The sequence below is a fragment of the Miniopterus schreibersii genome (genome assembly GCF_964146895.1).
Source record: "Miniopterus schreibersii genome assembly, chromosome: X".
Classification (NCBI taxonomy): Eukaryota; Metazoa; Chordata; class Mammalia; order Chiroptera; family Miniopteridae; genus Miniopterus; species Miniopterus schreibersii.
The window spans coordinates 21,693,937-21,706,466 of NC_138104.1; the positions used below are offsets into that span (position 1 = coordinate 21,693,937).

Genomic DNA, 12,530 nt, shown 5'->3' on the forward strand with positions numbered 1-12,530 from the left:
TTACCATGTGCTAAGCATAGTTCTAAGTGCTTCATATGTAGTAACAGATCTTAATCCTCACAGCAACTGTATATAGCAGATGCTATTATCTGCATTCTTCAGATGAAGATGTTAAAGAACAGAACCACTGCAATCTAGCTCCAGAGTCTATAGTCTTAATTACTCTACTATATTGCTTTACAAACACACACACACACACACACACGCACACACATGCACACGCACACACACACACATCACTTGTGGCTTCCCATTGCTCTTAAAATGAGTGATACTATTTATAATGGCCTAAGACTACCATTTTGACCTTCTGTTAACCCCTGCCTACCTCTCCAGCATTTTCAACCGCATGTATCCCAGACTGCTTTAGTTCCCTGTACAAGTCATGCTCTTTTTCACCTCTATGACTTTAGTCATGTCATCCCCTTTTCTTTGGCTGTTTATTCCCTTCCTTTCTCCTCCCCTACACCTAGCCAACTTCTATATCCTTTAATGCTCTACTCAGGTACTGCCTCCTCCAAGAAGCTTTTGATGAGCAGTCCAGATTTGTCCCTCTTTTGTGCTCTCATTTTGCTTTGCTCATATCCATTTTAGTGCCCTTACTATATTGCTTTATAATTGTCTTTTTATACATCTGTCTCCATCACTAGACTGTGTGCTCCCAGTGCTTTTCCCCATTGCATCCAAATATCTTGTTTTACCCTTCTACTTTTCTTTACTTTTTTCTAGGACATTTTTTCATCCCAGCCTTTGGCATAGGATGTAATGTCAAGAAGAGTTGAAAGGGACTATAGGATTTTGTCTTTTTGTGTGTGAAAAGGAGATGTGAGGCCATAATAGGGATCATGAACACCTTTGGAGAAATTGAGAATACATCATAAAAAGATTTTACAGCTTAGTTTTGGTAGTTTTGTAAGAGTAAACTGCTTTAGGGTAGGCTAGACCCCCAAATATATAATGGCTCAAACACAGTCATAACATTCCAAGACAGGTATTATTGGTGAGCAGGATAGTTCTCCTCCACATGGTCATTGGGGGATACAGGTTGGCAGAACTCCCTAAATCATCCTGAGTTACAGCATCCTGGTCAGCCAGAAGGGGGAAAGAACATGGAGGAACACACATGGTAGATCTCCATAGGCAGGCCTGGAAGTGCTACTCATCATTTCTCTGAACATTCCATTATCAAGAACTTAGTCATGTGGCCACACCTCACGGCAAAGGAGACTGGGAGATGTAGTCTAGCTATGTACTCAAGAAAGAGAAGAATGGTTTTGGTGGAGAAGCTAATGACCTGCATAAATATATTAACAGTAAAGTGGGATAAGTAAGATACATAGTGCAGCTCTGTTTAACCTTTCCCCTGGGTAGCTCTAGTAGTCAAGTATTTAAAATCATGGCTGACAGTTGAGTTCCTTATTGAGTTGCTTACTAAGAAAAGAGAATCTGGAAGGCAACTTGCAATGCTGATGATTCCTTAACTATTAATCACTGACACTTTGTAGATTGATTTTAAATAAAATCCCAGCTAAGTTGTATACATGTTATAATATTGGCCCCCAAATATATTTTCCTCCTTTGCATGTCTAGACTAGAGGGCATTAAATAAATGGCATTAAATAAGTAGCAACCTGATTTATTGCTAGCTAACCAAGAGGTGCTCAGGACCAAAGGGGGGCGGGGGGCGTGGAGACAAAATAAAAAAGGGAATTCATTTCCATTCCAAACCATAGCCACAGTCATGAGCTGATTCCCTGCCAGTTTGTTTTTGCCCGAAGTGCACATTTGTTGATGACCTCACATAGGCTAGGGGAATGAGTAAATGTGAATCAATTTGAAATGAAAAATCCCCACGATTCTCTGCTAAGAGGCATGTAAGTTCTCAGGAGAAGTTTGTAAAACAGCTGCCCAGGCTCTACCCCCCCCCCCCCAGAGGCTCATTTAGTCAGCCTGTGGTGCCACTTGGGAATATGGATTTTTTTTTAATGTTCCCTGGATGATTCTTATGCAGAGCCAGGTTTCAGGAACCATTTTTCTAACATGATGGGAGGTGGAATAGGGAGGCATGTCAAAGAACAAATCAAACAAAGTGATTTTGTTTAATATATGAAACAAATAATCCTAAGAAAGATCTAATCTCATAGCTTGACATGCAGAGCTATCTCGGGTCAGACCCATTCGTGGGAACCCGGAAATCAGGCCTCGGGGAATTGGCCACGCAGCTGGCTGTAAACTAGGAAAGGTATTACAAATGTAGACTTCCTCTTGGTAATCTCAGATGCCTAAATTGTTCTCTTCTTTTCCCAGTTTGTTGCTCAGCCCAATTGCCAACAGTTGCTTGCCACTCTGTGGTATGATGGCTTCCCTGGATGGCGGCGGAAACACTGGGTAATCAAGCTTCTGACCTGCATGACCATTGGGTTACTGTTTCCCATGCTGTCTATAGCTTATCTGATCTCACCCAGGAGCAACCTTGGTCTATTCATCAAGAAACCCTTTATCAAGTTTATCTGCCACACAGCATCATATCTGACCTTCCTCTTCATGCTTCTGCTTGCTTCTCAACACATCGTCAGAACAGACCTTCAAGTACAGGGGCCTCCCCCAACTGTCGTGGAATGGATGATATTGCCTTGGGTTCTTGGTGAGTCAAAGGGACTCGGAGATATGACCAGACTGACTTCTTGTCCTATCTAAAGAAACTACTGGAATAGTCAGTTGGACTGGCTCTGAACTAGGGCACCTTCCTTCTGTGCAGTGGGGTAGTCCTTTGTTGGGAGTCTCAGAAATTTAATCCCTTCTTTGCCCCAGTCCCTGGTAACTCAGAATTGCCTGTTTTACAGTGAGACTGGCAGTGCACCCAGGGCTTGTTTCTGCTCAATTAACATCATCAAGGACAACGAAGGTGTCTGTCAGTTGGTTTAGAAGGAAAGCCAAGTGTCAGTCAGAACAGGCCTCATGTAAGTTAGGCAGGGCATGTGCTGATCAGTCTATTCAATGCTCACTTTCCCATAACTGGGAGGGGGGGCGGCACTTGCATCTACTTCTTTCTCATGGCTATTCCATACAATCCCAGTAAGTATTTACTCAGAGCAGACTTCCTATTTGGATACTGCTTTCACAATCAGGAGGAGAACCTGGGAAATTCACACAATTCATGGTAAAAACAGCCTTACTAGTACTCTCCAGGCATAATTAGATTGCACTGGACCCTCTAATGCATTGCCATCTTCCAAGTCTTTGCTAGTCAAACTGTGGTCCCCAATCCAGCAATGTCAGCATCACCTGGGATCTTGTTATTAGACATACAGAATATCAAGTCCTACTCTGGATCTATAGAATCAATCTGCATTTTAACATCATCCCCAGGTGATCTGCATGCACTTTAAAGTCTGAGAAGCACTGCCTTAGACTATAGTCATACACTGCTGCATTCCACATTCCAAGGTATCTATGCTATCAGTCAGAATTTCATGAAACCACCACACAATGAGAAGAGATAGGAGAAAAGAGGATTCTAAGTTATCTTGGGCCCCACTGCCTGGCTTCAGCCCCAACATCGAGTGTTTTGGTCCATGGTCAGCTTGCTCACCTCAAAACCCATTAAGAAATTTTCCCACTAGCACATATTGGAGACTAAGGACTATGGGATAATCCTGACTTAATTAATTTATTGATGAAATTATCCCCACTCTAAAATGGGAAGAGGGTAGAATCTGGCACCCAAAATTATAACAGCATTCCAGTAACTATAGCAACAATGCTAAAAGTGAGTAGTAGCCAGAAAAGTATAACATTATGTGTATACTTAGGTAAAGCCTATCAGGTTTGGTAAGTTCAGGAGTGGGAGGTGAGATAGAAAAGAAAAATAGGTAAATGATTACTGTCTCTAGGGGCTTCACTCCACTGACCCCAATTGATTCACTTTCATGTTTAGTTATGTGGGGGAATCCGACTATGATGATTATTCTGACCCTGTGAAGAAATAAACCTTTTGCTTCCATTCTTCAGGTTTCATTTGGGGGGAGATTAAGGAAATGTGGGATGGTGGATTTACTGAATACATCCACGACTGGTGGAACCTGATGGATTTTGCAATGAACTCACTGTACCTGGCAACTATTTCCTTGAAGATTGTGGCCTATGTCAAGGTAACTTGGAATGTCTGCCATTTTTTTTAAACAATAATTTTGGTTAAATTAAGTTTTAACACTGGGGACATAAAAAGTTTAAGGGAAAAGTTCTGATGACAGTCCCATCCATGTGGGAAAGTATCATATAAACATTCTTTTAATACTTTGTAAGCAGTGTCCGCTTAAGAAAAGAAAGTGGAGAATGGAGCAATTTGCAAATAAATCCTTAGCTTCTTAAACTCTGAGAGTAAAATGGTTTTCAGCCACCCATCCATCCAATAAGTGTTTAAATCCACTCTACAATATCTTTTCCAAGAAGACACCCCACCGATGCTTGTATAGGACAGCGACAAAAAATTCACTGAATTCACTATCTCCAAAAGCTTCTCTCAACTTTTGTCACTTCATTAAAAAGTGCTAACTTTATATTTTTCTAATATTTTCTTCCTGTGACATATTCATTAGTACTCCTTCTTCCCTGTGGGGTCAAACAGAACAAGGCTGTTCCTTCTCCATAATAGTGCTTCCGATATGAAGTGTTCTATTCCTACCCCACTGAGTTTTCTCTTCTCAAAGTAAATATTAACATTTCTTCAAGTGTTCTTCCTGTGACAGATAGCAGAACACTAGAAACTTCACTGCATGAGACATAGACCTTTAATTGTCTCTGCTTCCCTCATCACTTCCACCACCAGGATCATCATTCAAGCTGTTATAAATCCAGCTTTTTCTAGTATCACCCAACCTATATCTCTCTACCAATTCAGATAACATATATACACACACAAATACACAGATACACACACACACACACACACACACACACACACACACCACCTGGATACTTTTCCTGCACATTGTACAGCCTAAATTATCCTGAAAAATAGTTTCATGTCCAGCCCTTTATATTAAGTAGTCACAGGCTTCGAGGTCAAATTTGGTTTTCATTAGATAATGGAATGGCCATCCCCCTTCTACCCTAAGCTGAACTTCTTCAGTATGAGGAAAGGCTGACAATTCAGTCTCCAAGATTATCTAGTCACTCATGCTTTTTGGCACTAAATTCCACATTAAGTTTTAGAATGGGAATATGGCTGTCCTCCAAATCTCCAACAACTTGCTTTATTTTTATATCCATAATATGCATATTGCATAAATTTTAAGATCTTGGGAGTTAGTTATATAGAGCATGAATATTGAATGCAGTCATGGAACATTTTTTAAGAAGCCTAAGAGTATGCCTTATACTTGTGGTGATCATTTAACACATACTTACAACTTCCTTATACAAGAAAAAGCTGGTGAGGAAATGTTTGAAGCTCTGGTTAATGTGCCTGGATGAAATCCATGTCATTCTGGCACTCTGCTGACTAAGTAACACTGTTTGCCAAAAAAATACATTTCTTCCTTTGGAACTGGTATTTATACACTGGAGGGACAATAAATTATCAATCTAGAAATTGGTGGGTTTTGCCTAAATAGGAAAGTTTAAAATAAATGATCAAGAAAATAATTAACTATTGGGGATATGAAAATTTATCTATAGATGCCCAACATTAGCTAATTATATAACCTGTCCAACTTCACTGGTAAGGCTTCCAAGGAGCTAGATACTTCCCCATCACACAATGTAAGGATAAATCAGCTCTGCTAAGCTGAATGAATGTCCCTTAACTGAAAATACTTAACTCAAAGGAGACATTTTCCAAGAAGCTGTAGTCCTATAAAAAAGAAAATTTACAAAGCAAGACATGCCACATGCAATGAGAAATTATAAATGGGCAGTCTGGTCCACTCATCCGTAGAGCACACCAGCTTGAGATGAACTTCTTCTGAGCACCATGTAAGCTGAGCCAACCACTATAAGGTAAAACAAGAGCTGGTCTCCAGGCTCCTTGAAACATTTCAGATTACTGTCATACTGAGGAAGTACAGAAGCACCATGGGATAAGCTGGCCTTTAAAGATGCTTATTAGAGTGAAAAACTAGTCAACAATATATATACTCCACCTCACATGGTCTACAACAATAGGAACCAAAAGGCACAGACTAAAGTACTCAAAAGGAGCAAATACACATAAGGTTGGTCCTCAGTGCCCCCTAGATATCCCTACAAATGAAGAATAATTGTCCTTTTGTCTTCTAGGATAGCACCACTTAGATTTATTCCACCACTACCTTACTTCCATATATACAGACTAAATCTGAACTTTGATACTCATTGAATTGTAGTTCTTTCTTTAGCCAGTACTTAGCTGTAGATACACACACACCCATCCTTGTTATGATTGAGTACCCACATTAAGCTGGCCCTTTTCCTATTTTGCTTTTGAGTTAACAGAATGCAATTCACATGCGTTTGAAAGGCATTGAAGCCAATTTTTAAGGTGCATTGATCTCAAAAAATATAAGAAAAATCCCTTGCTTCCCAGTATCACCAACTCAAGAGTCAGGAAACCTGAATTTAATACCTGCTGTGCTACCCACAAACTGAATTACCATAGGTCATCCTTCTACCTCTCTGAGCCTTAAATTCTGCCTCTGAAAAATAAGACTGGACTAGATCTGTGGCTTTCAACCTTTTAATTTTTCCATGGAACCACATATTGAAATTAAAACTTATGCAGAACTTCAATATATTAAAGAGCTTAAAGGATTGAGGAATGGGTCTTCGAGGCCTCCTCTATGGCTCCCGCACTGGCCACCAGATACCTCCACTGAGCCCTCAGGTTTCAAGAAACACAGTTAACACAGTTGGAAAACCACTTGTACTAGATCAGAGGTCAGAAAACTATGGTCTGCAGGACAAATTTGGCCTTCTGCCACATCTTTTTGTTTACATATTCTCTCCTAGTTCTATAAGAAATGAGTTGAGTAATGGTTACAGGAACCATATAGTCCACAAAGCCGAAAGTACAGGGTGGAGTAAAAGTAGGTTTACAGTTTGTTAATATGGGAAATAATATAGTAATTTATAAATAATAATACAAGAATAAATTCTGTGTTTCATGTACTTACAACTGCCAGCCTACTTTTGCCCCACTCTGTGTATGTACTATCTGGCCCCTTAACAGAACATTTTTGCTGACCTCCATTTTAAATGAGTTCCAAATTTATTCTCTGCTCTCATATTTTATATCTTTCTCCAAAGGTATATGCAAAGCATAGATATACCACAAGAATTATCTTTCATACTTCTGAGTGTTCTGCAAATTCAGACTTACCATTCCATGGGCAGCAGACTTTCCTGTGGTTACAGTTGTGGCTGTGGAGAGAAAAATACCTAAGTTAAGAGCTATACATTTTCCAGTTAATAATTTCTAGTTTTAAAACATAGGTCTGTTTTCTTATCATCAAGTCTCCGTCTTTTACATATACCTCAAAAACTTTAAAGGCCTATCTACCATATCTATCATATAAGTAACATTTAATAGAAATAGTGCTAGGCTGTTTAAAGACCTGAGTTTTAATCCTGGATCTGCCATCAACTTGCTGTGTGATCTTAAGGAAGTCACTCTGCCACTTTGTATTTCAGTTCCTCCACTTGTAAAACAGGCATAACAATACCACCCCTCCATAGCAAGGCAGCAAATTTTTTGGAAGGAAAAATGTAGAGATACAAGATTTGGCCAGGAGTGTACAAAACTGATTGGCCAACTAAAGTATATCTGAAACAGAAGCAGAATGTGGCAAGGTTTCTCCAAACTCCTCTGACAGTAAAGAATATTGGATATACACAAATGATTTTAACAACACCAGTTTCTCAGTTGTTGGAACTGAAGCACATTTTAGAAATGCTAACAATACAATATGCCCCCAATGCAACATTTTCTCAGGAAAGTTGTTTACATTTAGTCCTGAGAAACTGTGATATTTAGATGAGAGCTCAAGGCAATATGCTTCAGATTGAATTCCAAGCCAAATCTACTTCTGTCTTGGGAAGGTAATAAGCAATTCTTTATATTTCTATAACATCTCCCCTTATGGAGTACACAGACTTTCACATATGGATACATAATCACAAATGTGCAGAGTGGGTAGGAGCAGATATTATCCTTATTCTATGGTACAGTTGAGAAATAAAGGCAATTTGGGGTTTTTGTTGTTATTTTGTTTTGTGTTTTGTTTTGTTTTGTTTTGTTTTTAGACAAAATGACAAAATTAGCACAATAGCTCTGCCTGGGTGGCCCTGACCATGGGAGCCCTGGACCTGGAGCTGCCTTGGTTATGCTAGGAGGTCCTCTGGCTACTGCCCACATGCTTGCTTGCTCATGTCTGCCTGCTGCTATGCCCTGGAGACTCTGGGCTATTGTGTGGCCACTTTTCGTGAGAGATAAAGGTACTTTTAAGTGACAAAGTCCAATTGTGCCTTAGGTTTCACAATGAAGCCATCTTTCTACAAGACTGGACAGCCAATGTTCTAGGAGCTGGAAGTCCAGGACAGGGCTGAAAAATGGATAATAACCCAAGAAATACTGCCTCTTCACCTTCAATCCCCAGGTTGTTCATTTGTGCTAGACAGACATTTGAACTTGTAGGGCTGTCAAAGGAACAATAAGATATGTCCATATACCACTGTGTGGGCAGTACTAAATTCACTACATGGAAGATTGACATGTCATTTGTAATAGTGTGGAATACATTACAGACTGCAAAAAATTTAGCAGAAAACTCTGAGTAACAACCCTCTAAGGATGCTCCAGCAGCCCCAAACTGCAATCAGCAGGAAAGTCAGGATGAACACTGCACACTGCAGAGGCTGAACCTATCCCTTGTCCTTCAGTAACAACTGGCCCATGGTGCTCAGAACAAAATGCAGGGGGGCAGTTGAGGAGGGAAATCTAATTTGAAATCTCATTAGGAAGCAGAGTAGTTCATCTCCACTTGGGCATACCAGTGGCTCAGTTCCAGTGACACTCGCCAACAATCTGGCAAACTCACAGTTAGAAAATGTCTGTTGACAAACCACAGGTAGCTGCTCCAGATGATTATTCCGAAATTCATTTTTCTATGTCTATATCCTGGGTATATATTTGGATGGGAGTGGGAGAAAGAGAGTTATTAGCATCATGTATTGATTGGGGGGGGGGACAAATAGTGTCATACACAGGACCTGTTTATAAATGAATGCTTGATGTTTACTTTGGTGGCTTTATTTGGGTGCAGAAGATAGGAAAGAGGGAAAAGTTTTATAAATGCTCACTGTACTTCTCATCTTGTGCACTTGTTTCTTTCAGTATAATGGTTCTCGTCCAAGGGAAGAATGGGAAATGTGGCACCCGACTCTGATTGCAGAAGCACTCTTTGCGATATCCAACATTTTAAGTTCATTGCGTCTCATATCCCTGTTCACAGCCAACTCCCATTTAGGGCCTCTGCAGATCTCTCTGGGGCGAATGCTGCTTGATATCCTCAAATTCCTTTTTATCTACTGCCTGGTCCTTCTGGCTTTTGCCAATGGATTGAACCAGCTTTACTTTTATTATGAGACCAGAGCAATCGATGAGCCAAACAACTGCAAGGGGATCCGATGTGAGAAACAGAACAATGCTTTCTCCACGTAAGACTCCCTCTCTCCTCTATGCCTTTTTCTGCCTTCCACTTCTTGCCCTATTTTCAGTTCAAAGTTTCATTACTGTCTCTTGACATTAAAGGGCCCCAAACAAGTCCACCCTACCCCAGTTTGGAGAAATTTTAAAAGCCAGAAGGCAAAAGCTACAATGAAAACCATGACCAGCAATCTCTTGGGGCAGTGGTTAGGGAAATTAATCAAGTTAGATTGACAAAAGGGCAAGGGTCTCTTGGCTCAACACCTGGCTGGGGACCCAAAATCTTTTTCACAAGAGTAAGTAAAATGGTCAGGAGGTGGAAAAGAGAAGTTTCCAGGACTCATTTAATACAGGAGTCCCACAAACTGTGGTACAAAACCCATTGGTGAAGCCTTGACTCAGGCTACAATTAGATTGAGATAATATAAAAATGTGTTGATAGGATTATGAAAGTTGGAATGTTTGAGCGGGCTTTATGTAAAGAAGGTATGTCTCCTCTACCTTAATGTTTTATGAGAATAGATATTATTTCTGACAGTAGAACACTTTCCCTACCCAGTATTATAAAACCAAAACCTGTTGATGAAGACCTAATAGAGGCTGCAGTTAGGAACATAAGGGTTGATGAAATTAAGGTCAATATTTGTAGAATTGGTATGTTTGAACTGGCTTATGTGAAGTGGTTTCATCTCTTCTACCTGATTGTATTATTGGGATGAACACTGTATCTGAGTGAGGAATGCGTCCCCTACCTAGGATTATAAAACAGAAGGCATGTAAATTCTACCTTTCAAGCAACATTAATTGGATATGCTAAATGGGAACCAGTAAGGTTGCTTGAGCACAGTATAGAATAGAAGCTGGAATGCTGGTAGGGACAAATGCTCTGTGCCATAGTCCTATGTGGAGCATAGAATGGGATTTATGGCAAAAGCCTGTGAGCAACTCCCAGTAACAACGTACCCCCTTTCATAGAAGTTAGCTGGAGAGAGGAGACAGGTTGCAGGCCTGATTAAAATCAGCTTACCTTCTGGGATTAACTTAAGGCTTCGGGTACCAAGCACTGATTGGAAATGTTTCCCATTCCTACTTGGGACACAGTAGACAGCTCAAGACTCTCTGTCCATGAGTCCACTACCTCCAGACACATGGAACTCCTGTGCCTTTTCTTTGTAAATTCAATACCTGCTTCTTTAGGAATCTTCAAGCCTTAAGAGTGACTTTTTTTTTTCTGACAAATCACTGTCAGGGAAATAGACAAGAGAAAGCAAATAAGCACATTTTAGGAAATTTGTTAGGTTCCAGGAGTGGTCATAGGCTTACCCTGGTCTCAGTGGCCTATACCTTGCCCATCTCCCCCCCGCCACCCCAGTTCTGGGGAGTACCACTCATCAATGGTATCACAGCAATGACCCCAAGGTTGTGAGATATTTATTCTTTGTCATTAAACTAAGATACAATTTTTCGCTTTAACTCTATAAATTGATGCGCTTTAGGAGATTCAGATATTCTAGAAATGTGTTTATTAACAAAGGCCAAGAAAAAAAGTATTTCTGCTTGACCCCAAGTTGCACATATCAAGAAGGGGGAAAACAATGCTATCTAGTTTATTCCTATTATTTGCCTCTAGCAGCATTTCCTAAAATGGGTTACAAATAACCACAGTTCATGGAAAAGTTAATAGACATGAAAACACCAGGACAAATTTTAAAAGGTTTCTTCACTGCAGGACTCAGAGACTTTCCATTGTGAATGCACAATTTAGGGAGAGGTTTCCCTAATGTATTGGCCAGGATGATGTTCCACTGAATAGAGTTTGAAAAATGTTGGCTTACTCCATTGCCCATTTTGCAGTACACAACCTCCTCCACTAGGCCACACCTCTTCCCTCTCAGGGTAAAATTTTGGATGAGGAAACCAGACTCATGTGAAAGGAAAGAGAGGCCAAAATGAGTTAACAAAGAAATAGTGCTATTTTGGTTAAGCCAACCATGAATGTATAATGGCAACTGGCCACTTTGTCAGTGCCTCCAGACGAGAAACTGCTTCCTTTCCTGCATAACTCTAGAGACAGATTTCACATCAACCTGTTTTCAATATAAAGAGCAATCTTGTAGTGGCTTAAGCACTAGGAGACTGCATTTGTTCCCATCAAAGCATTCAATAGAACTGAACACCTGAATGCAATGTGCCTTCCAGGATTCCAGGTCTCTGCCAATTGCGATTTCATATAAACTCTGCTGAGGAAGTTTATGAAACACTGCCTTGCAAGTCTGTAGTGATTATTAACACCCCTGTTGCCAACTGACATTTTGCTCCTATCACTTGCCCAGCAGGGACAATTGACAAGAATTTGCACCACCATACACAAAATTATATCTTGGGGTGTCAGGTATGAAGAAGCATCATCCTGCTGGGGCCAAATCAGCAGTAATGTTAGCTCAACTTTCCTCTAGGTGTTGATTTTTTTTTCTTCCATAGAGGTCTGACTCAGATTTACGTTTTCTTTTAAATTACTCAACTCAGGCATTTATAAACCTATTAAAATACATGCTACTCCGAACATCAGAAAGACTCAGCTTTTAGAGTAGGGGAAAGTGAGTTTGTTTGTATACCTAGAACAAAGTATGGCATGTTTATTGTCATCCTTTTCCTTCTGATTCTCCAGAGATGCCATTGCTATTCTTTGACTTAAAAGAGAAAAAAATGTTTTTTCCCCCTGGGCACACAATTCAAGGGAACTTGATTGTCCTTGCTGACAACCACATGACAGTATTATTGATGGTTCTTGTTCAGTATTCCATACTGGGAGTACCTGGCCTTCATCTACTGTCAAGAGAAGCAACTG

General features: G+C 40.2%; 1 protein-coding gene across 2 annotated transcripts in view; it reads left to right on the plus strand.

Moving 5' to 3' along the window:
* TRPC5 (transient receptor potential cation channel subfamily C member 5) overlaps positions 1-12,530 on the plus strand; it is a 269,057-nt gene that overhangs the window by 216,119 nt on the left and 40,408 nt on the right. For both annotated transcript variants that reach the window (XM_081124814.1, XM_081124813.1), the window contains 3 exons: positions 2,308-2,644; positions 4,012-4,151; positions 9,371-9,693. In XM_081124814.1, the coding sequence (XP_080980940.1) occupies positions 2,308-2,644; positions 4,012-4,151; positions 9,371-9,693 (800 nt within the window). The remainder of the gene's footprint in view (positions 1-2,307; positions 2,645-4,011; positions 4,152-9,370; positions 9,694-12,530) is intronic.